General features: G+C 50.4%; 6 protein-coding genes across 6 annotated transcripts; 3 read left to right on the top strand and 3 right to left on the bottom strand.

The window, feature by feature from the left end:
• Window positions 1–9665: 9665 nt before the first annotated feature.
• CLAFUR5_04582 (E3 ubiquitin-protein ligase PIB1) lies at window positions 9666–11321 on the top strand (the record flags this gene model as incomplete). Its single annotated transcript, XM_047903730.1, has 1 exon — window positions 9666–11321. One exon carries the CDS (start codon window positions 9666–9668, stop codon window positions 11319–11321), a length of 1656 nt encoding a protein of 551 aa, XP_047760136.1.
• A 2132-nt stretch (window positions 11322–13453) lies between these two features.
• Window positions 13454–15400, bottom strand: CLAFUR5_04581 (Adenylate-forming reductase; the record flags this gene model as incomplete). Its single annotated transcript, XM_047903729.1, has 2 exons — window positions 13454–13567; window positions 13619–15400. 2 exons carry the CDS (start codon window positions 15398–15400, stop codon window positions 13454–13456), a joined length of 1896 nt encoding a protein of 631 aa, XP_047760594.1.
• A 1123-nt stretch (window positions 15401–16523) lies between these two features.
• CLAFUR5_04580 (Acetyl-coenzyme A synthetase) lies at window positions 16524–18718 on the top strand (the record flags this gene model as incomplete). Its single annotated transcript, XM_047903728.1, has 5 exons — window positions 16524–16591; window positions 16652–16761; window positions 16801–17705; window positions 17738–17857; window positions 17966–18718. The coding sequence occupies 5 exons, from the start codon at window positions 16524–16526 to the stop codon at window positions 18716–18718; spliced, it is 1956 nt and encodes a 651-aa protein (XP_047760513.1).
• A 164-nt stretch (window positions 18719–18882) lies between these two features.
• Window positions 18883–19594, bottom strand: CLAFUR5_04579 (NADH-ubiquinone oxidoreductase; the record flags this gene model as incomplete). Its single annotated transcript, XM_047903727.1, has 2 exons — window positions 18883–19319; window positions 19381–19594. The coding sequence occupies 2 exons, from the start codon at window positions 19592–19594 to the stop codon at window positions 18883–18885; spliced, it is 651 nt and encodes a 216-aa protein (XP_047761175.1).
• Window positions 19595–19799: 205 nt separating this feature from the next.
• On the top strand, window positions 19800–20983 carry CLAFUR5_04578 (ATPase get3; the record flags this gene model as incomplete). Its single annotated transcript, XM_047903726.1, has 2 exons — window positions 19800–20878; window positions 20935–20983. 2 exons carry the CDS (start codon window positions 19800–19802, stop codon window positions 20981–20983), a joined length of 1128 nt encoding a protein of 375 aa, XP_047760893.1.
• A 234-nt stretch (window positions 20984–21217) lies between these two features.
• Window positions 21218–22113, bottom strand: CLAFUR5_04577 (uncharacterized protein; the record flags this gene model as incomplete). The annotated part of the gene is made up of 3 exons (XM_047903725.1): window positions 21218–21602; window positions 21668–21908; window positions 21972–22113. The coding sequence occupies 3 exons, from the start codon at window positions 22111–22113 to the stop codon at window positions 21218–21220; spliced, it is 768 nt and encodes a 255-aa protein (XP_047761209.1).
• Between the last annotated feature and the right edge of the window lie 570 nt (window positions 22114–22683).

Below are 22683 nucleotides of genomic sequence, written 5' to 3'. Positions count from 1 at the left end.
CTTCTACATCCTCTCTAGCTTGCCGGCGATTTCTTCTACTATAGCCCTCTAGCCGACTGCTTTCTCCCTTCGTATTATAGCTTTCTTCTATTAGTATGCCTCCCTATATACGTTCTAGGCCTCCTCGCTATAGCTACTCGTCTATACCCGGCGGGCTCTCCTTGCTTCTCTTACTACCGTAGTATACTCCGGCGTCTAGTATAGTTTAGACTATATCGTTAGTTAGGTAAGCGGAACGTGAAGTAAGGTCGCTTTTCTTATTTCGTCTATTAACCCCTAGACTGCTTCGTCTATCTCGTCTTTACTATTATATTGCTACTACGCGATCTAGACTAGCCTCTTAGAGTCATCGAGGTACGCCTAGATATTGGCCTAGTAGGCCTTTCCCTAGTTTAGCTTAGGGGTTCTCGCTAGTATACGTTGTATCTATATCGTAATAGAGGTCCTGACTAGTATATAGTCTAACGACGCCTAGAGTTTATGTTCGATCCTATAGTAGGTTACCGTATAGTAGTAGCTATCTAAGATCTAGGAGAGGTCGATCGTGCCTTAGAGTCCCCCTCTCTTCTAGGTGCCTAGGTCCTTCGGGGTATTAAGGGTAATTACGTTGCTCGCTATTAAGTCGAGTACTTCGTCGGCTATAGGGTACGGCTACATAAGGCTTTCCTAGGAAGGGTAGTGTATATTAAAGTCTCCTACTACGATGTAGTACCCTTGTCTCTTAAGCGTACTGTCTAGGTGTCTATAGACCCCTAGGTCGCGGCTAGACCTCGAGGCTAGCGGTTATATATATAGGTTGTGTATCTAGGTACTACCTACGTAGAGGGAGGTAATATCGCCCCCGCCTTCTTCGTCTACGTAGTACACTACCTCCTAGTCGGATTCTAGTATGTCCTTACTAACATAGAAGCACGTACGGGGTCTACCGTCGCCTCGTAGGCATGTCGTATAGCCTAGTAACTTGTAGGTCGTTAGTCTCTTATAGTACGGATTAATCTATAGCTCCTAGATTATAAGGACGTAGTAGACGCGCGGGTCCGCCTCGTATAGGAAATGGTTCTAGACTATATCCTTGCTATAGTTAACGTTATACTAGATAATACTAAGCGTGTCGAGGCTAGTTATCGGTATCGACAATTATTTCCTCTATATCGTCCTATGTCCTACTGCCCTATACGTCCTAGTCTACGCCTATCGGCTATGTACTAAAGGGGAGCCGGGCCTAGTTAGATTCCCTCGCCGTAGCTAGTAGAGTACGTGGCCTCCCGTACGCCCTAGGTTACGTACCCTTTATATCGTTCTCGGCCCTAGGGCGCTTATACCCGACCGCCGCTATTTAGTTCCGGTATAGGCTAGCCTTACGGTCGCCGTAGAATCTTAGGGCGACGGTTCTGTTTGTGATTACCTTGTTTTTCGCTAGTTTCCGCTATAGGCATTCCGCACGGTACGATAGGTAGTGCCCCGGACAGTTCGCGTACCGTCTCGTAGTCGATATATAGTCCCTAGATATATAGTCTCCTATACAGTTCGAGCAGGCCTACTTGTTTATATACGTATAGGTTTAGTGTCTATACTGTTAGCATTTGAAGCATTAGAGGACACGAAAGGATAAGGAGTGCTTTTCTACTATCTTAAGGCTATATTACTAGACTAGGCCTTGTTCTATCGCTAGATCCGCCGCTTTCGCGTCTTATAGCTATACTATTAGCGCCGAGGCCTTCTTGCCTTCTAGCCATTTCCTATAGAGCCAAGTCGCCTTCTAGATTAGAGAGTTAAGAGTGACCGGGTTGTCCTCTTAGAGAGCGCGTAGGTGACCCTAGTTAGTTAGGTCAAACTCCTTAGGTATATCGTAGACTAGGATCGTGAATTGTTTCGTTAAGACCTTCGCTAATGCCGTAACCTTAGATGCCTACTATAGCTATGCCTCTAGGTACCTCCTAGTAGTAGTAGAGCTAGTATAGATCTATAGAGTACCGTTAGACTGTTAGTTCACTACGACTACCCCTAGTTAGTTAATTCGTTAGGCGAGCTCCTTGTTCGATAGCTTCGTAACTTCGGCCTAGTCTTCCTTTACTATAATACGGATCGTAACTACATCGTGCGTTAGGCGGGGGCCTAGTATCGATACCGCGACCGATACCTAGCTATAGGGGTGTTGATTCCGGGTGGCCTTACTAATCGCCTAGGACGTCGTCCTTATTTCTTATTGCCCTCGGTAATACGATAGTACAAGCGCTATACGTAGCTAAGTGATTATTACCTATAGAGACCGGTAAGGGAGCTAATCGTTAGTTTCTATACTTTTTGCGTCCTCTATAAGTTGCTACTAGTTGTCTTAGGGGGGCTTCGCCTATAGGGCCGTAGGCGCCGTTAGTATCGTAGCCTAGGCTACTATTGCCTAGGAGTTGCCTAATGTAGCTAGGCACCTCCGCGGCGTTTAGAGCTAAAGAAACAGGGTGAAGAGAGCTTCAAGCTGTCTAGATTGAATGAGGTATAACTCCCTTAGTCCTAGGGGTAGTGGCCTGCTTTATATATCGTTAGAATAGCCTTAATAAGAGCTTTCGAATGTGTCTTGTTTTGGCGTAGAGATCGATGAGCGTTTTAACCCTTTCGAGTCGAATATATTTAATACGGGGACTTATCGTCGCTTTAGGGTAGTATAGAATAATATAAGTACTCGAGTATTAAAACCCTACCGTACTAACGGCTCTACGAGATAATATTTAATATTATCTCGACTATATTAAGATCGATTTTAGGTAGAGTAATCCGATACGATAGTATAATAATAAGCCTATACTTTTATTAGAGTATCCTAGTAGGTACGTACGATCGTATATAAAAGGTTTATCTAAATATAAAACTAGGCTAGAATACTAAGTAGCTACTACCGTTTATTGAAATCACTACGAGAACCTCGGTATAGAGCTTTAGCGGCTCTAATATACTCCGAAGGTAGCTAATCACTATATATAAGCTAGAGTCGAGAACTAAAGTCGTCCTTATTATATAAAATTGGATCTAAGCTAGCGATAAACCCGAGTTCCCCCTTAAATAACCTATTATAGACTTTTAGATTACTCTCGGTAGTATCTTTGTCTTCGGGTATTATACTATATTATATGAACGGTATAGATTCCGTATTAGGAAGGATATTATCTAGTCTAGTTAAGAGTATAGACGGGAAGACTAGTCCGTCGTCTCGGCTAGCTTTGATATTAAATATTACTTCGATAGGTATAGTATAAATAGATTTAATCGCTCTATAATAAGAGCCCGAGATATAGTACGGCTAACGTTATCTACTATTAGTCCCGGAGCGTTATAGATATTAAAGGGATCTAATAGTCCATTAGGTATATATATCGACTATATTAGACTAGACTCGGGTATCTATAAGTACTATATAATATAGGATATAGTTAAGGCTCGCTACTATACTTTATAACTAGTAGTTTCGTAGTAAGTAGGATCCTTAAAGTTAATATTATCGTATCTAACGATCGTCCGTTCGGAGCGTACGAAGGTATAAAGTCCATTCTATATAGCTAACGTTAGTACGTCGATATATTATAAGTACTACCGCGAGTATCGACTTCGATACGACGTTATTGCGCTACGTACGACGCGTATCTATAGGCTCTTATTAGCCGGAAGTCGTCGATAGTCGTCGATACTAGTCGGGCGCGCGTAGGAGCCGCTAGTAGCTAGAGGTAAATAGTTTTACTACCTTATATTACGATAATTTCGCGATATATATAATAGACGTAGCGCTCTACTTAAGTATTCTTACTAGCTAGAAGTCGTCGGTAGCGGTAGGCTACTCTCGATAGTCGTATAGTATAAAGAGGTACGCGATATAGTAGAAGACTCTAGATAGATAAGGGCTATATATATACCCTACTATCTTCGGTAAGTATCTTTATTATATAATTACCCGTCGTATAACTCTAGTAGACCCCGAGCCTACTAAGGAAATTAATATAGATAGATAGATTTGTTATTCCCCTGTTCTAGGACCCTATTCGGCCTATATAGATATATATCTATTGTTATATACAAAGGGAAACCCGAATAGGTGAAACCCCTTCCCGCCCCCGACTTCTCCTTATCTAGATTAGCTTTCCCTCTAAACGTGCGTAGTCTATATCACTACCCCGTTAGCCCCCGCTCCTAGCCGGTCTCGTCGCGCTACGCCGTGTCCTCTCTTCCTATACTACTCCTACTAGGAAATTAATATAATAACGCTTAGTTCTAGATCCTAAGAGGTACGCTAAAAATAGATTATATATAGTATTCGAAGACTACGCTATATACAAATATAATACCGTAGACGTAAGGAAAAATACCCGCTTCTAAATAGAGAGCCTTATTCTAGAAGAGTCCGCTATAGTATAACTCGGTTACTAAATACGCTAGTTACTTATAAGCTAAAGTAGGAGGCCGTACTATACCTTAGCGTAGACGCGTATATTATCGTACGTACTAGTAAAGTCGATACACTCTACGCATTATATATCTAGTATATTCTTAACTTAATATAGTTACCGAATAATTTATTCTTTATTATTAGTATCTTAAGCTCCTACTCGATCTTACTAATATAGACAACGGCTTAGGTACTTTTAATACGAGAATCCTATAAAATAGACTTTAATATCTAATACGCTAGTACCTTCTGTAGAGCGCGTAGATATAAACTTAGCGTCTCGTAGTCCTTTAATATAATAAAGAGTATACTCTTTCGATATTCTTAGATCCTAGTCTACTCTTAAAGAAACTATAATATACTCTAATTATACGATCGTAATAGGTCTACTATCGTCTAGAGCTTATACTCTACGCTTATACCCCTATTCTTACTACGACTAGATATATAGCTATCTAGCGATATACGACGCTATATACAATTATATAGCGTCTAAAGCGAGAGCCTAGGATCTACCTAGATAGAACCTTTTAGCCTTTAACTTTACGTTAATATATCGTCCTTATCCTCGTCGGTTAATAGATCGTATAGCTCGGACTTAGAATATATATTAAATTTCTCGAGTAAGGAGTCGTATAGTTTAGTAGTTAGACGTAGTATAGTAATAGGGTAGTGAGGTATTATAGATAGTAGGAACGATAGCGCCGAGTATATACTATACAATACTATATAGTTTAGATAGATCGGCCTTTGTTATAATAGTAATATATACGTATAGAGTAAGTTATTAATACTATATATAACGTGCTTTACTACCGAGCAGGCTATACTACCGAGCGGGCCACTTTTACTAAGAACTATACCACTTCTATAGATATAGCTATATAACTACTATTATAGCGTATATTGTCTTTAAACGAGGTCAAACTGACCTTAGCTATCTAGGCTACGAAACGCGACGCGATAATTACGAATCGACTTGCTATAAAGGTATACGACGCGCCTCGAACTATACTAGGGTATCGATTGAATAGACGACCTCCTCGGGATAACTACGAGCCTAATTCGAAGAAGCTTATAGAGCTAGAAGAGAGGGTGATACTTGAGTATATACTCGAGCTAGATATTAGAGGTTTCCCGCTATTAAAGGCTAGTATACGAGTAATAGCCGATTTATTACTATAAGAGAAGGGTCTTAAGCCTGCTAGTCTTAATTAGATAGACAGGTTTATTAGGCGGCATCGTGAGCTAAAGGTTTGTATAACGCGTAGATATGATCGTTAGTAAGCCCTAATAGAAGATCTAGACGTTATCGAGAAGTGGTTCTTACTTATAGGTAATATAAAGGAGAAGTATAGTATCCTTGACTAGGACACCTATAACTTCGACGAGATAGGGTTTATAATAGGTGTCATTACGTCTTAGAGCGTCGTTACGGGTTTAGAAAGGCGTAGTAGAAAGGGGAAGGTCGTTTAATAGGGTAATAGAGAGGGAGTAGAGAGATAGCGTATTAGATAGCTCTTATATAAAGCGAGATTAGTAAGCTACGTAAGTCTAACGAGGCCCTTATATAGCGGAAAGTACGAAAGCGTAAGTATATTTAGTCTAGAGGGTCTCTAACCTTCGATAAGGCGTCGTAATCAATACCTCTAGAGGATACTAGGAGGTAGGAAGTAAGTAGAGATTCGCTAGATAGTGTTCGGCTAGTACTAAGGCTACGACGCTATAAGCGATATAGCGAGTCGGGACATAACGTACGTACCTATTAAGTAGACTCGCTAGATAGTAAAGAACCTAAAGAGGAATTGTCCTCCTAGTAACGATTCTATAGGATATCGTCGTATTAAGATACCGTCGTAATTAAAGTAGAAGTGGTATAGTTCTTAGTAAAAGTAGCCCGCTCGGTAGTATAGCCCGCTCGGTAGTAAAATACGTTAGTCTTAATTAAGCTCCGCTAAATAGGGCCTAGTTAATCTTAGACTCGCTACGCGAATTAGACCCCTAACGACTCTCCTAAGCCTCTAATTGATCGGTACTCGTCGGCAGTCGCTTAAAGTAGCTGGCCGAGCTTTAGCGTCACGCTAACAAAGTCAGGTCGTCTAAATTCGCCAAGGGAGTCTGAATCTGAGATAAAACTCATGCCACTTCCTTCGCCACGTGCTTGTTTTAAGAGGCGAAGACGTTCATCGATCTGCATAAAGAGGACCCTGCTTGTTATCCAACTGTTGTCAGCTGCGCAGGAGTGGTCAGAATCGAGCCACTGGTCATCGCGGTCAAGTGTCTGTGGGCGCTCTGCGCTCTCGCACCTCCCTGCACCCTATGACGCGCCATTGAGCAAACTAATTAAGCGTAACGACCGACGAGCGCTAGCCATCCACCGTAGCGACGTGTGAGCTTGCGAACACTCGAGCGTAGGTGGTGGCGTCAGCGAGGAGGGAGTGGAGCTCTATCACCAGCCCTCAACTAGCCTTGGCGCCCGCTCTGATTGGTCAACTTTCAAGTTTTAGGATCACGTGACCTACCGCACGTTGCCTGTTGGCGAATTCGCAAACATATACTCGTCGCTAATGCCTATGTCGTCGTATGATAAGCACTGTACGTCGGGTAGCGGTAGCGTGGATCGCACGCTACTTTGCAGTCTAGAAGGGTTGGTAGAGAGGTCCACTCCGCTACGCTTACCTTTGGAGGTTCACAACCGCCAACAACACATTTTGTGGTCCACAGCTGTTCTACGAGGCGAAGAAAACCAGTACACAGAGAAGTAGAAACTGCATACCCGAGACCAGTAGCAACGAGGCTGACACGGCTGGCTCCCTGGTTCTGCGGCTGACCTGCTACGAACGAGCGACCCGCACGATCGGCGACATCGCCAGCACATAGCCTCATGTGGTCCACTGCGGGAATGGAGAACGATCTCGATCAAGGCACTGCCTCAGCTGACCTGGCGTAGTGGGGCTTCGACACGACGACCTCCGAGCTTGCGGCAACTGGGGAAGCAGTCTTAAAGGTGACTGCGTTCGCATTGCATTGAGTGATTAAGTTGTCGTCGATGTGGTCGATACCTGCGAGACTTGCAGCCTCGATTTCGCGGAGCAGATCAGCGTCAGGCCTCAGCTACGGTAGAGGCTCAGCCACGACGAACCTTTGGAGACCCGATGCCATGTGCGCACTATCCATACCGCGCGCGGCGCAAGTAGAGGATTTGCTGTAGCAAGAGAAGGTCGAGCGGGAACAAGGTCGAGAAGATCACTTCACGCGCCTCGTCAGTAACACGATGGACCAAGCGTGGTCCTTGAACAAGCCAGCCAGAGCCTGGGGCATGAACACCTGGTATGGCATCATGGAGACTGCATCTGTGTAGCCGTAGCCACAGTCGGTTCAGTACCATCTCGTGGTCGGCGGGCCATATTTCGACCAGCAGGAGCGCCCAGATACGTCGTACATATTCCGCTGCGAAGCTCAGAGTTCCCAATCGGAGTTTAGTGGTCATAATGATACGTTCTCGGGTATCGTGAAGAAGATCGAGGATTCGGTCGGACACCGACTGTGAGGTTGTCCTAGGTTCGTTGAATGTATCCCAATCAGGAAGATGCATGCGTCTCCGTCAAAGCAGAGGCTGAACACTCGTACCCGAATACGATAGTCGCCGTCGTTCTCAGCATGCTTGTGGACTATTTCTGGAGGTACTGTCGTTCTTCAGATGTCGATTTCACATAGAACACCAGCTAAGTGGACAGGCGCTGCTATCGGTTATGATCCTTCACGGCTACCGCGCGTAGTGACGCTGACGAGTCCGGTACATACGAGCTGTACCTGCGTGGCCGTTTGGGGATCGAGCGTAATTCGCACGACCATCGTGCAGCCTTTACGGCCTGTTCTCTCCGAAAAGTTGGCCCAAGTTCTGACCAAGTAGTGGGGATCCTCAACGATTTGCAAATGCCGCAAAAGCTGATCAACTTTTGTTGGCTTATCGAATTACACAACCCTCAAACCTAGCCTTCCACACCCAATTACCACTGGATGCTGGCTTCATGGTTGCACCACGCGATGCACGCTTTATCAGACCACCACGTAGGCGTATATCTCATACTGGTCGGCGAAATTTCATGCGTACACTTGAGACTGGTCCGATAAAGCGTGCATCGCGTGTGGTTGTCTGGCCACCGTGGCCAGGAATGACGATTGGGAAGGCCCAGCATTGGGTACCAGGTCTAAGCGCTGCTTCCCTATGGCATATCATGGGTGGCGAATTCTCGAGCCAGGTGGTCGCTGTGCGGCCATGAAGCATGACTGAGACGCTGCCACGGACTTCGATCTCCAAGATGACCACGGACGAATGTCACATCCGCAGCGCATTCGCGGCGCAATGCGGGAATACGAGAATTCGAACCCGGGCAAGACGACGATGACCAGTCGAGCCAGTCTATACGGGGGTCTTTCCAGCGGACCAAAGACGGCTTCGCGGTAGCCCACGCTGCCGTTGGGTCGATGAAACGTGACTGTTGGTTGACGATGATACAGGTCGACTTTTTGACATCTTGACATGCTGAGCAGTGCCGTCACTTGATCGCAAGATCGATGAGACGGCCCATCTAAGCAGGGCCATCTGCTGGACTACGTGTCAACCAGCCGTGGCCCACAGCAGCCGTAAGAGATCCCTGTCATCAATCCAGACATCCTGGGTGGCGTTGTGCGCAAGGTTCTTGCCACCTGCCAGACATATGGGAGCAAAGAGTCGTCGTCCAGTTCAGGCTTGTCCCGGACGGCCCCGTGGCGAGCACCTTTGTATTGTGTTTTGATGCATGACACCCCTGCAGATCTGGCAGATCTTATCAGACATGGAGTTGCGAACTTGCGCCTTGATCCCTGCCGCGCGCGGACCGTCCCGTGCAGTCCGCCGCCTCGGTTCAGCTCGTCACTGCCCATGTGAACGCGATCGTGCACTCGTGCATGTGCCATTTGCTCCTGATGTCTTGGTATCATCAACCAAAGCTCTTCATTCACCTCAGGCTCACGGCCAATCCTCACATCAGTCTCCCTGGCGGAGCACAACCCAGCGCAACCGTTACTGCTGGCAGAGGGTTACACTGCATTGCTCAGCAGACTTCCGGCAGCCGCCGATCGCAACTGCTGCCCCTCGTCTTCCGGCGGAGCACGCGACCTTACCAGCTCACCCCATCATCGTCTTACTCTAACACCACCACCACCACCACCACCGTCACCACACCACCGAGCGATGAGCGGCGATCCACGGCGAGATGCGCCACCAACCTACCCTGGACGTCCCGCTCACCAGCACGACGTGACATGGCTCGACTTCCTACGCACAGCAGGTGGCACTGTGCCTGCTGACCCCAGTCCTCAGCAGTCCTCAGATCGGCAGAATTCCGCTGAGCGTAAGAGACGGCACACCGGCAGTGAACCGGAGAGAAGAACTTATCCTTATCCTGGCAAACCATCGGTGATAAGTGCTTCGAGCAGCAGGAGTATTGGTCAACAGGGCAATAGCAGAGACACAGCGATAGATTTGACCTCCCCGCCCGCTAGAAGCAGCCGTGAGACAGCCATCGACCTGGATCCCACACTCAGCAGACCGTATCGACCATCGTCCTCGCGAATGCATTCCGGCGGCAATGGTAGCCTGGGCGGCAGAAGAGAGAGCGATATCGTCCTGCCACGATGGCAGTCGGATCATGAAGTCAACACGTGTCCAGTATGCAGCACGGATTTCAGCTTCTGGTATAGGAAGCACCACTGCCGCAAGTGTGGGCGCGTAGTATGTGCATCATGCTCGCCACATCGCATCACGATACCAAGGCAGTATATTGTGCAACCACCCAGTCCGAGCACATTCTACGAGGACGAATCCAGTCCAGCATCACCTCCTAACAGTCGAGGTCATCTAGGTGGAGGCGAGATTGTGAGGGTGTGCAATCCATGCGTGCCCGATCCATGGACCCCGGGTACCACATCTGCCCAAGCTCCTGTTGCGCCAGTTCCTCCGCCACCACCGAGGACCAGCAGTCGTCAGCTATCACCAACACGAGACACCAGACTGTATCCAGGTACAGACCCCAGACTCCGGAGAGAATCTGATCAGGGAGAGCGTGAGCGGCCGGATCGATACCGACATGTACTACCACCTGGCAGGAGTAGAGCTCAGAGCTATCAGATCACACCCAGCGTCGCGAACCGTGATCCTAGATTGCAAGCTCAGGGTGGAATCCGTGTCACCTCACGCGGCACCGGCAGTCGAGAAGGTGCATTCCCTAGGCTGTCGTCGCACTACGAAAGTAGATACTCTGTCGGCAGAGCAGCGCATGGGACACCGCCAGCTCCCTCACATGCCAGCAGATCCATGCCTACCGTGACCGCACCCCACTCACATTCTCAGCCAGATGCGAGTCAGCTAGGAGCTCCCGGGCGACCGAGGCGCGAGGTGCGTGAAGAAGATGAGTGTCCCGTCTGCGGTATCGAGATGCCTGCTGGTGAGGCTATCCGGGAAGCACACATCAACGACTGCATCTCATCTCGATTCTCCTCCACTCCTACGCAGCCACGATCGGTACCGACTGCGACCAGTCCTCAGGTTCCTTCTCCGACAGCGCTAGCCGGGAGTCATGCTTCGAGCAACGCACCTACCGCAGAAGGCTCACGTCCAAGAGCCACCAGCTATCGGCCACGTGGTATGGCGCTTTACAAAGCCACCGAGAAAGACTGCCAAGATGCAGCAGGTGAAGTACAAGAGTGCGTGATTTGCTTCGAGGAGTTTGAACCAGGCGATGAGATGGGTCGTATGGAGTGTCTTTGCAAGTTTCACCGAATCTGCATCCGGCAGTGGTGGGACACAAAAGGGCAAGGCAGTTGCCCGACGCACCAACTGCACGATTGAGAGATACCAGCCGAAGACCTGACAGGTACAAGTACCATGAAATTTTACGAGTCCACGACGGCGTTTTGGGGGAAATAGAAGGACAATTAGCGGCGTATTGCATAGCGAATGCAGCGTACTCGCATTGGGTATACCACATGGGCATTGGCATGGCGCTCAACTCGTTAAGCTACCCGAATGAAATTACGGACCTTTCAACTTACTTATTCTGCAGTGCCCTGAGTTCACATGGCGAGACGTACATGTGTATTTGCAACATCCAGTGTGATGAGTCGATGCGCGATATCCTGTCGCCCTGCCCTGATCGTGTTCTTGGGAGTTAGATATCGAGGCAAGGATGCATCGACGGCGAGGCTGACAGCAGGATCAAGCTTGATCTCAGATTCGTATGGTCCTGTACGCACAAATCCGCAGCATACGGCATCATCAGCATGGCTGTATCCTCGCGAGGATTTGACTGACATTGATGTTCACAGCGCTCGAGCATCGGATGTAGCTGAGAGCAAAGTCTTCGCGATCTTTCTACTCGCACACTACGATGTGCAGAAGAGAACGGCTGCTAAGGCTCGTGGAAAGTAGGTGAATGGTTTTATGAGGTTTGCTAAAGTATGGCTTCAACTCCGGCGGAGAGAAATTCACATGCTTGGTCCCTGCTGCAGTGTGCACGGACATCGAAACAGAGGGTCACATCACAGAAAAGCAAATGCCTAATAGGCGAAGTCAAGAGCACCATCACAGTCTATAAAGCAGTTACAAGCAGGAGTGGAGATTGATTTGGTGTGCAATTGCACGCCCTCGAAGCTCTTCTTGACCTCAGCTGAGCAAGCCACAGTGAACCTTCAAGTCGCAGCTAGCCACATGCTCCAATACAGTTTACATTTCGCTTACCAACGGCAGGCACGGGAAGTCCATCCCAGGTACCTTTTGATACTGCAGGCTGATGGCAACTGGACTTCCTGTCTCACTTCCGCAATAGCTTGGTCAATGTACCTTGTGCCATAAGCCGTATTGGTCCGCCGACTCGTCTGCATGGTGCGTGTCAATGCAGCCAGTCAGCTAGATCAGCTGGAGTCTGTGTACGGCGGCGCCGGTATGCAGCTCCAGCACTGGTATCACGAAACTGACTTCGCTACCTTCCCGTAGCGATAGCGGAGCCTGTCTGGACTGCGTAGACTAATGCGACCACCACAGCTCTGAACCAGTGGAAAGCTCTCTGCACAGAGCATGCACCTGTTCTTAGGAAGTGGTCAAATGAGGCTCATGCTGCACTGGCATATGCCATGCAGTAGTGGTCGCGTGCCCCCAAGATGAGCCTCTCGTCTAGAGTAGCTAGCAGAAGGATTAAGCTGGGCGGAACCCACCAGCGATATCTGTAGCCTTGTCTTGCGCAAGCCCATAATACCGTCCCCGTGGTGCTATAGAGGACGTACACACTCAATGAACAAGTCTTGCAACAGCTCCATTCGCACGCTATCTCCACACCATGTTCCCCATCAACAATGAAAAGCAGCAGGAGTCACAACTACAACGTCAACGCATCCACCGCATCTACCTGCTCCTCACCTGCAAACTCCCACCCGAACTCACGCCGTCGTTGATCTCTCACGCAGATCTCTACGACCACCGCAAAATATCGTCTACCGACTACAACACTATTCGCATTACAAACTCGCCAAAAGTGCTCCTCCAGACACCCCCATAGCATCAAAAACACGGACGCGACATCCAGTCCGCAAAATCACATTTTCCATTACATCGAAGATCAAGGGTACGTCGCGTATCCAGGCTTGGGCCCCTGGACATGGTTTACGTTCGAGATTCTGAAAGCTGAAGAAAACGGCAAAGTGGTCCGGTGCCCAGAGATGATTATCGCGAGGATCTGACCAGCGCGAAAGGTTTCTTGACGCAGGAGGTGACCTTCTCGGCGGATTCGTGCGATGGCGAAGAAAGGGGGTTGGTCCGCTCTTTACAGAGCGGCGATTCCATCGTTGTTAAGGGACATGCGGGATATCGAGGGTGGACGAATTTTGTGAAGGAGGTGCGGATTACGATCAGTGAGACCGTGATAGCCAGGTGGTAGAAGGTTGTAGATGAGTTGTAAGCAATAAGTCTAGCAACGCGCTAGCTTTTCTCTATGAGTCGAAGATAGGGGTGAAGATGGGAATATGCCTGGCCTCTAACTCAAACATTACCTGCTCGCAGACCTTGACTGTACTCACGCAAAGTACAGCTTCCGCGTTGATTTCCTGTTCATGGTATTAGCCAGAGCTCAGACATCTTTAGATGTGTTCACCTACTTTATACGCCGCCCAGATCAGCCCCACAAGATCTGGCCTTCCCGTCTCCTTCGTATCAATGATGATAGCATCTTTGTCAGCCTTAAGGACAGTCTCGATAATGCCGGGTCCGTAGGTCGTCTCTGGAAATCTCGCGCTCCAAACGATCCTCACCGGCCAATATGGATGCGTCTGAATGAACGCCATACAAGGCGCAATTCCACTTCCAGTAGCGGCAATGACCAGCGGGCTGAACAACATGGGGATCTCGATAATTCCCAGGAAGAGACGTCCACGCTGATAGATGGTCCGCTCTTCGCCAGGGACCGAAGCAGAAGTGATAATGTTACGAGTCCAGTCACCCGCATTGGAAATGATTACGCTGAAGCCTTTACTACCATCTGCCCTTGGGATCGTTGCAAAGCCGTGCCAGTCGGAAAGAGGAGCGGAGGCGATGCGAATATTGTGGCCTGTTCGAGAGAGCTTGTGGGAAAACTCGAGGCGCAAAGCGTGTGACGAGAGCTGATTTGCGATGTATGTTCGCTTTCGCATCATGGCCCATGGGTAGATTAGAAGCACTGTGACACCTAGGACAAGCCTGAAGAGTGGGGACCGTACTACTGCCGAGCCGAAGGAGTGCGGTGAGGCCGAGCAGAGGAGTAAGACTTGTGCCCAAATGATTGCAGTGAGGAGCCAGCCGATGTAACGGTGAGTGTTTTCCCAGTGGTCATGATAGCGACCGCGTAGCGTGGGATGCGACATTGCGATCAGGACCAGTAAGCAGATGAAGATTGCTGCGGCCGTCACGAAGATACCAGCGCGTATGTTGTCTCTTTCAGTGACGGGCTGCAGTGCAATCAGCACAATGAAGTACAGGTACCACACAGCGGCGCTGGTACCACAGGCAGAGTGAATGCCAGCATGACAGTAGATCTTGCCAAGGCGTTTCCGGATCGCGAGAGGCCAGCTCAGGGGTACGAAATGGATGATACTTATCACTGCATTGATCAAGTTGTCGTGACGGGCAAGCACTGAAGCAAAGATGTTACTTCCGACACCAATCGCAGCTTGCCCATACGTCGTGCGTGGACTCCGGCTGGCCAGAATGATAATGGCGATGATGTTGGCTCCGAAGACAATCCCGAACAAGCGTCGATAGACAGTGAGCCATCCATAGCGGACTTCGGCAACCCGTAATGAGCCTTGGATCTCTGGACAAGGATGCCGCGCCATGTAGGCAGTGAGTGATTCTTTCGTTGCGACGAGACTGGTGTACTGTAAAGGCGACACTTGGACATTGACGACAGCCTTCTCCTCCCTCGGACCGTGTTCAACCTGTTCCGTCACAGTGAACGTGTATTGTCCTGGAGTTTGCTCTTGCAGTAGGTCCTGGGCAGGAGTGGGCAGATTCTCTTCATTGACCTCTGTTATGTCTGTGTCGTTGCTGTGTTGCGCAGCCTTGATGGAATAGATCGAACGTTGGCGATGGTCCACGGTGACCTGCCCTGTAGATGTCCTTGTGGTCCGACTACTGTCATTTCCATGCTGTGCAGTATTGGCCTGGGCACTAGATGGCCGTCGCATCTCGAAAGATACTACCGAGCTTCGTCGATGAGCACTGCTGCTCTGTCGAACTTGAGCTATGTGTGCTTCGGTGTGCATCGTCGTGGGTTGTGCCTCAGTATCTGCAATGGCTATGCCATCTTCGTGTGCCGCTTTTCCAGCCAAGTCATGGGGGCCAGTGGTATCCGCATGGCTCAAGTTCTGAGCCTTTTCTTGCCAGGAGACCTTGTCGAACATCATGACAGCGGAGTGGTTAGCTGGGTCTGTGGCAACGACGGTGTTGCAGCGTGAAGTAGCCTGTGTTCACGAACATTTCTAGTCTCATCCAGGTGGCAAGAAGTCGAAGCATCCAGGACGGCCGCACAAAGACCATGGCACCGGGGTCTGGATGCGAGCTAGCAGCAATCGTATCTGCAGCGTCGATCTCCTGCGAGGCTTATGGCATGCGTATTAAGTTCCATCTCAGCCAGCCACAGATCGAGACTTGTTCTGCAACGGCAGCTTTCTCATCACACCACACGAGGAGGTGGCTCCATCATACCATACAGGGCTCCTTGTGCATGCGAGGCATTTTCCCACGCCGAGCTTCATGCTGGGGTCGTCAATCAACAGGATGACTTCAAGACTCCCAATCTCAAAGGACTCAAGCGCGCTGCTGAGCTGTGATCATCACGACTCAGATATTGTAGACTTCTTGCATAGCAGCCATCTTATTTGTCGACTGTCCATACCCCGGAGCAGAATGGAGTACACGGCGGCCGAACTGGAGGTTGAGCGCTGCTGTACCTATGCACAGAGTGCACCTCTCATGCACATCCTCCGCTTGACATCGTGTTAGCACAGTCCACTTTCCAAATAGTCCGCACCTTCATCACACGCCGCTACACGCGTACCAAAAGTCTGCTTGACTTCTGAGCGACTGGATTCAACCAGTCGTTACCCATTGGTAGAATGTAGTGCTGGTTACCCATTGGTACCATGTCAGCCGCAACAAGAGATACCAGTACAGTAAGCTTTGATCATACCACCACCCCGGTAGCATGCCGAATAGCACTTACTGCAAGCAGCTGCAGTAAGCGAAAGCTAAGGGTACGGTATAGACCCTCTTAGGTTTGTGGCTTGTAGCTTTAGGAGTGATCAGCAGCTGAATGCCCACAAATGGTCATTCGAACGAGAGCATCCATCGTACGCAGCCCGTCGGCCGTCCCGGACGCAGCATCGTGTTCCAATGCCGACGGCAGGCTCCATGGCCGTCGGCGTCGAATCACTTGCAGGTGGACGTTGTCTCACAATGCGAGGTAAAGAACTATACGTGCTGTCACGCAAGCAATTCCCGCCTGAACTCTGATACCGCCCAAGCACCATGGGCGACGCCGGAAGCCTAGCCCTTAGGCACGTCGATGTGCTGCCAGTACCACTTGAGCGTTTCGGGTGAGAAATCGAGCTTGACTCAAAAGCCCAACAAGAACCTCTCCCTAACAAGCCGCTTAGCAAAACCTCCCCAGCCCCTCGCTTCAACGACATCGAGGCATACCGCAAGCTCTATAAAAAGTCCATCGAATCGCCAGATCACTTCTGGGCAGAGCAAGCCCGCTCCCTCCGTGCCTGAGACCGAGACGTCGGCGACACGGTCCACGAAGGGTCCTTCCAGGATGGGGACAACGCCTGGTTCCCCGAAGGACGACTGAACGCATCGTTCAATTGTGTCGATAGACATGCCAAACGCAAGCCGGATGGGATAGCGCTCATCTTCGAACCTGACGACCCAAGTGGCCAGAACCGATATGTTACGTGGGAAGAGCTGCAGCAGGAAGTAAGCCGCTTGGCCTGGGTCCTGACGCGGGATTTCAAGGTGAAGAAAGGTGATACCGTAGCGATTTACATGCCTATGGTACCGGGGGCGTTCGTTGCTGTGCTTGCGTGTGCGCGTGTTGGGGCAATTCACTCGGTTGTGTTTGGAGGGTTTTCTGCGAATGCTCTTCGGGACCGGATCCTGGATGCGGACACTAGAGTCATCTTGACGGCGAATAAGGCGTTACGAGGTGGGAAGGTGATTCCTCTGAAGAACATCGTCAACGAAGCTTTGAGTCAGTGCCCGGATGTCGAGCATTGTCTCGTGCTTCAGGCGACGGACGGGCCGGTCAAGATGGTCGCTGGGCGTGACCGAGATTGGGAGACTGAGTCGAAGAAGTGGCCAGCTGTGTTTGCTCCAGTCTCCATGGCTCCAGAGGATCCGCTGTTTATGCTTTACACAAGTGGCAGTACCGGAAAACCGAAAGGCCTCATGCACACGACTGCTGGCTATCTCCTAGGCACGGCGCTGTCTACCCGATGTGTATTCGACATTCACGCCGACGGAGGAGATGTCTTCTTCTGCGGTGCAGACATCGGCTGGATTACTGGACATTCTAACTCCCTGTACGGCCCTCTCATGCTCGGCTGCACCGTAGTGATCTACGAAGGCACTCCTGTGCATCCCACGCCATCGAGGTACTGGGACATCATCGCCAAGCATAGAGTCACTCAGCTGTACTCTGCGCCAACAGCGTGAGGCTCCTGAAACGCGCTGGAGACCAGTATGTGAAGAGCGAGGCAATACAGGAGCATCTGCGAGTAGTGGGGTCAGTCGGAGAGCCGCTTGCCGCGAACGTCTGGCAGTGGGTGCACGATGTGGTTGGGCGAGGCCAGGTTCATGTCGTGGACACCTTCTTCCAGACAGAAACCGGATCGTAACTAATCGCACCACTAGCAGGCACAACTCCCATCAAACCAGGTTGCTGCACACTTCCGTTCTTTGGTGTAGAGCCGGCGCTCTTGAACCCCACGAAAGGCGCAGAACTTACCACACCTGGAGTGGAAGGCGTTTTGACCATCAAGCGACCAATACCTAGTATGTCTCGGACCGTCTGGCAGGACCACGATCGCTTCATGAATGTGTACTACAATCCATATCCCGGCTACTACTTCACTGGCGATGGTGCGTTTAGAGACAAGGACGGATATTTCTGGATCCAGGGACGGGTCGACGATGTGATCAACGTTGCAGCCCACCGACTGTCCACAGCAGAGCTCGAGGCAGCTCTCCTCGAGCACAAGTACATGGCTGAAGTCGCCGTGGTTGGTGTGCCAGACGACCTCACTGGACAAGCTATATGTGCGTTCGTATCACTCAATAGGACTCTCGATGCAGCAGAAGCCGTCAAGATGGCCAAGCTTCAAGTTTCGGACAGTATCGGCAAGTTCGCTTCACCCAAGCATGTCATCGTCGTCCAGGACTTACCGAAGAACCGAGCTGGTAAGATCATGCGGCGGCTGCTCAGGAAGATCTGGTGTGGTGAAGAAGATCAGCTGGGAGATATAAGCACATTGATCAATCCTCCCGCTATTCCAGCCATCATCAATGCCGTCAAAGGTGTGGGTGCGTCTGGAGAGGTGCAAGCGGTGCCGGAGACTCCAGATCCCATTGACGAGGTTGAAGAATTGCCCATGGGGGCACCGAGAAGAATGACTGAAGTCGAGCAGTTGCAAGCTGTTGCGCGTAGATTGTCGATATGCTGATTGGTGAAGGACTGGAAGAGAGGTGATGTTGATATACTGTAAGCTTGTTATGAAAGGTGCGCACGATCGTATCGAGTCGGCGTGGTGGTGTCAGCTAGTATGGTATGCTTCGAGGTGGCTGCACGCTTCGCGGGAGATGGGTTCGACCTGCCTGTTCACTCATCTCATGCACCTCTCCTGGCCGCAGGCGCCGGCGCCCAGCTCTCTGGCTGCCAGTCCTCGCCCGGATTCCCCTGTGCAGGCTTCTGCCATGGATTCTCTTTCGGCTTCTTCTCCTTCGTTCTGCGCTTCAAGCTCCCCTCGTCCACATCCTGTCCTTCACTGCTTCTCGCCCGCTTGTCAGAATCCTCGACCATATTGGCGACACCCTGTTTCTCCTCTGTCTCCGTCTGGCCCACGTAGCCACCGGCATCTTTCAATTCTGTTGCAGGTTTCGGCTGCTGCTTGTTCGGCGCATCGAGGTATGACGGGACACTTCTCCACCTTTCATCAGCTTCCGCTGCGAGCTGCTTCATTCGTGCTTGCCGGGCGACGTCGTATTGCTGTTCTTCGATGGATGGAGCGTCTTTTCGCGTGTGTTTGAGCCATTGACTCCATTGTGCTGTGTTATAGTCATTCAGCTAGTTCTCCATTTCCGACCATGCAGGGAGCATCGAACGTACGCGAGATCTTGATGTCGGCATAATGTCCTGCCCTCGTATATCTCACGATCCGCCGTAATCGATTCGCATTCAAGGCATCCTTGAACTCCCAAAATGTGTTACCGGCCAAGTCTGCACCGCAGAGCCACTGTTTCCGCCACGGTAGTCGTAGTGCTCGCCATTTGTAGTACGCTCGTGTAAAGGCGCCCGGGGCGCGGGTCTGGAAGGAAGACATTATCCTCGTGACCGCGGTGGCATACTATATGCCACATGTACACAGATGGGATGTGTAATGGATGGGTGATGGTGTGCTTATATAGCGCGGCTGTTTCGCATGTATGATGTGAGCTTGAGTGGCATGGCACCCACCACCTGCACCTGGTGACGTGTGAGGGGCATGGCATGGCAGTCAACATCGCAAGCGTTCTGTTTGTTTCTACATGTACCCACCATCCAACAGGCAACCTCTCTCCTCCCTCCGTGCCTCCCTACCACGTCTCCCTTACACCAACACCCTCACATTCCGACCAGAGCTACCGCGACACTCCTCACCCAACATGGCGGACGATATGGCTCCCAGCCTCCAGTCGCTCGTCGACCAACGCTCCCTCAAGTGGATCTTCGTGGGAGGAAAAGGCGGCGTAGGCAAGACAACCACCTCGTGTTCGCTCGCAGTGCAAATGGCCAGAACCCGCTCGAGCGTCCTCCTCATCTCCACCGATCCCGCCCACAACCTTTCAGACGCCTTCGGTGTCAAGTTCGGCAAAGACGCGAAACCCGTCCCCGGTGTCCCCAACCTCGATGCCATGGAGATCGATCCGAACGGAAGCATAAGCGAACTGATCAAGTCTGGCGGCGATGATGCACAAGATGCCATGGCAGGCCTGGGAGGAGTCGGAAACATGTTCCAAGACATGGCCTTCTCCATCCCAGGTGTAGACGAAGCCATGAGCTTCGCGGAAGTGCTGAAGCAGGTCAACGCGATGAAGTACGAACTTATCATCTTCGATACTGCACCGACTGGACACACGCTCCGCTTCCTGCAGTTCCCAACAGTGCTGGAGAAGGGCTTGGGCAAGCTTATGCAGCTCAGCCAACAGTTCGGTCCTATGCTCAACAACCTCATCGGTGCACGTGGAGGACTTCCAAACGGCCAGTCTTTCGACGAAATGATTGGGAAGATGAAGGAGCTGGAGAAGACGATTTCGGATGTCAACAAGCAGTTCAAGAATGCAGAGCTCACCACGTTCGTGCCTGTGCTCATTCCCGAGTTTCTGTCACTGTACGAGACGGAGCGCATGATTCAAGAGCTGGGATCATATGAGATCGATACGCACGCGATGGTCGTGAACCAGCTTCTCTTCCCCAGGAACGACAATCCTTGCGATCAGTGCAACTCGAGGAGAAAGATGCAGAAGAAGTATCTGGAGCAGATTGATGATCTGTATGGTGACGACTTCAATGTGGTCAAGATGCCGCTGTTGACGGAGGAGGTGAGAGGTACAGACAGCATTTCGAAGTAAGTTGATACCGGCTTTCATGATGGGACTGTGCATGGCTAACAATACGACACAGATTCAGCCGAATGCTCATCCACCCATACCAGCCTCCAGCAGAGAAATGAGATATATCACGGCAGGCGAAGATTGACGAGCTCGGCGTTGGCGGTGCAGAACGATGTTTGTGTGTTGGGTGGAAGTCAGAAGCGTTTGGTATACCCATCTCCTGCATGAGGGCGAGAGCAACACGGCGGTGGCGTTGCAGATACAGTAGACGAAGTCAATGAAGGTATGAACTGCGTGAGGAAGGTTGAGTCTCCATCTATTCTTCTACAATCATGACTCGCAGCAAGCCCTACCTACTCTCTCGATCTCGGCACAATCCCCTCCTCAATCAACCCAACCAACTCATCAAGTCTATAAACCACCACATCAGACCTTTCATCATTCACCAATTCCTCACTCTGACCCTTCCCAACACTCGCCAACAGCACCGTCAAAGCTCCCGCATCACGCCCTGATGCCATGTCATCTACACTATCCCCCACCATAATCAACGGCAAGTGTCTCTCCTCCACAGGCGTAGACGGCACCTCCGCACTATCGACAAGTCCCCAGGCGTGCGCTATATGCAGGATCCCAGCAGGTGAAGGTTTCGGCGGCTTGAAATCTCGGGTGATGATCGGGGTGAAAGGGGAGACGTGAGAGGGGAGGTGTTTTTGCAGGAGGTGTGTTACTGGGGCGCTGTGGAAGGGTTCGTTAGGATCCATTTGGTCTGTTAGGTAAGTTGAAGAATGATAGGGACATACTCGAAATTCCTCGTACAGATTCCCTTCTTGACACCCCATCGATCCAGCGCTTCCATCAACGTCACCAGTCCCGCCTGCGGGATCTGCTTCGTCATAGCCGTCCGCTCGATCTCCTTGATCTTATCAAAAGCCTCCGATTGTTGTGGTTCCGGGAGGGAATGCATGTGATCTAGGATGTCGATGCCTTTGTCGATTCCCAAGGCTGCTCGCATTTCGCCGAACATGTAATTCTGTGGTTCGCCTTCTTATGGGTTGTGATTAGTCGTGGACCGTTCAGTCGTGATGTGATATAGGAGATACGTACACAAAGTTCCGTCCATGTCGAATACAATGCCGCCCAAGTGGAGTCTCCCAGCTGCATCTTTTCCTGCAGTGCTGCCTTCTGCAATGGGCAGGAAGCCGGGGTGTTTGCCACTCATGGTGGAGACTAGACGGTGGTGGTGCATGGTGCCTTTGTTGCTTCTTAGCACTGGTGTGATATTTGACGATAGTCTGCCGCCGGTTCTTCGGAACAAGGAGTCGATGTCAAGGTGATGATGTTTTCTTGGATAGGTCAATGCAAGCAAGGTGGATGCTGGCCATGCATAAGCCACGCTATCCTTGCATAAAGTTTGCATTACTGAGCCCTGCAAAGCACAAAAAACGGTCGCCCTCACCGAAGCAGGAACTTTCGCAAGCACTACCCGACTACATCCTACTCTTCACTTTCTCACGCTGATCAGGACGTCGTAGCTCTGACTCGGGGCCCTCTATTTCCAAACCAGTAAACCAAGCCCTCGCTTCACGCGGCGTTACGCCCCGTGAAGTCAACCTCTCAGCGGATTCCGACCCCAGCGATCTCGTGCCCATCATTCAAGAGCATCGGGCTTCACGTGTGGTCAAAGGCGAGCTGGAGGGCGAGGTCAAGACGGGTGAGTTTCATCCTGACAATGCTGCTCGCTTTCCACTCGGCTTCAACTGCCGATTCGAAGAGGAAGAGGTCGAAATCACTGTTGCTGGGATGCGAGAGATCGCTG

This window comes from Fulvia fulva, chromosome 4 (assembly GCF_020509005.1).
Source record: "Fulvia fulva chromosome 4, complete sequence".
NCBI classification, from domain to species: Eukaryota; Fungi; Ascomycota; class Dothideomycetes; order Mycosphaerellales; family Mycosphaerellaceae; genus Fulvia; species Fulvia fulva.
Note: the sequence above shows the minus strand (reverse complement) of the source record. Positions and strands in the feature narration are given on the sequence as shown.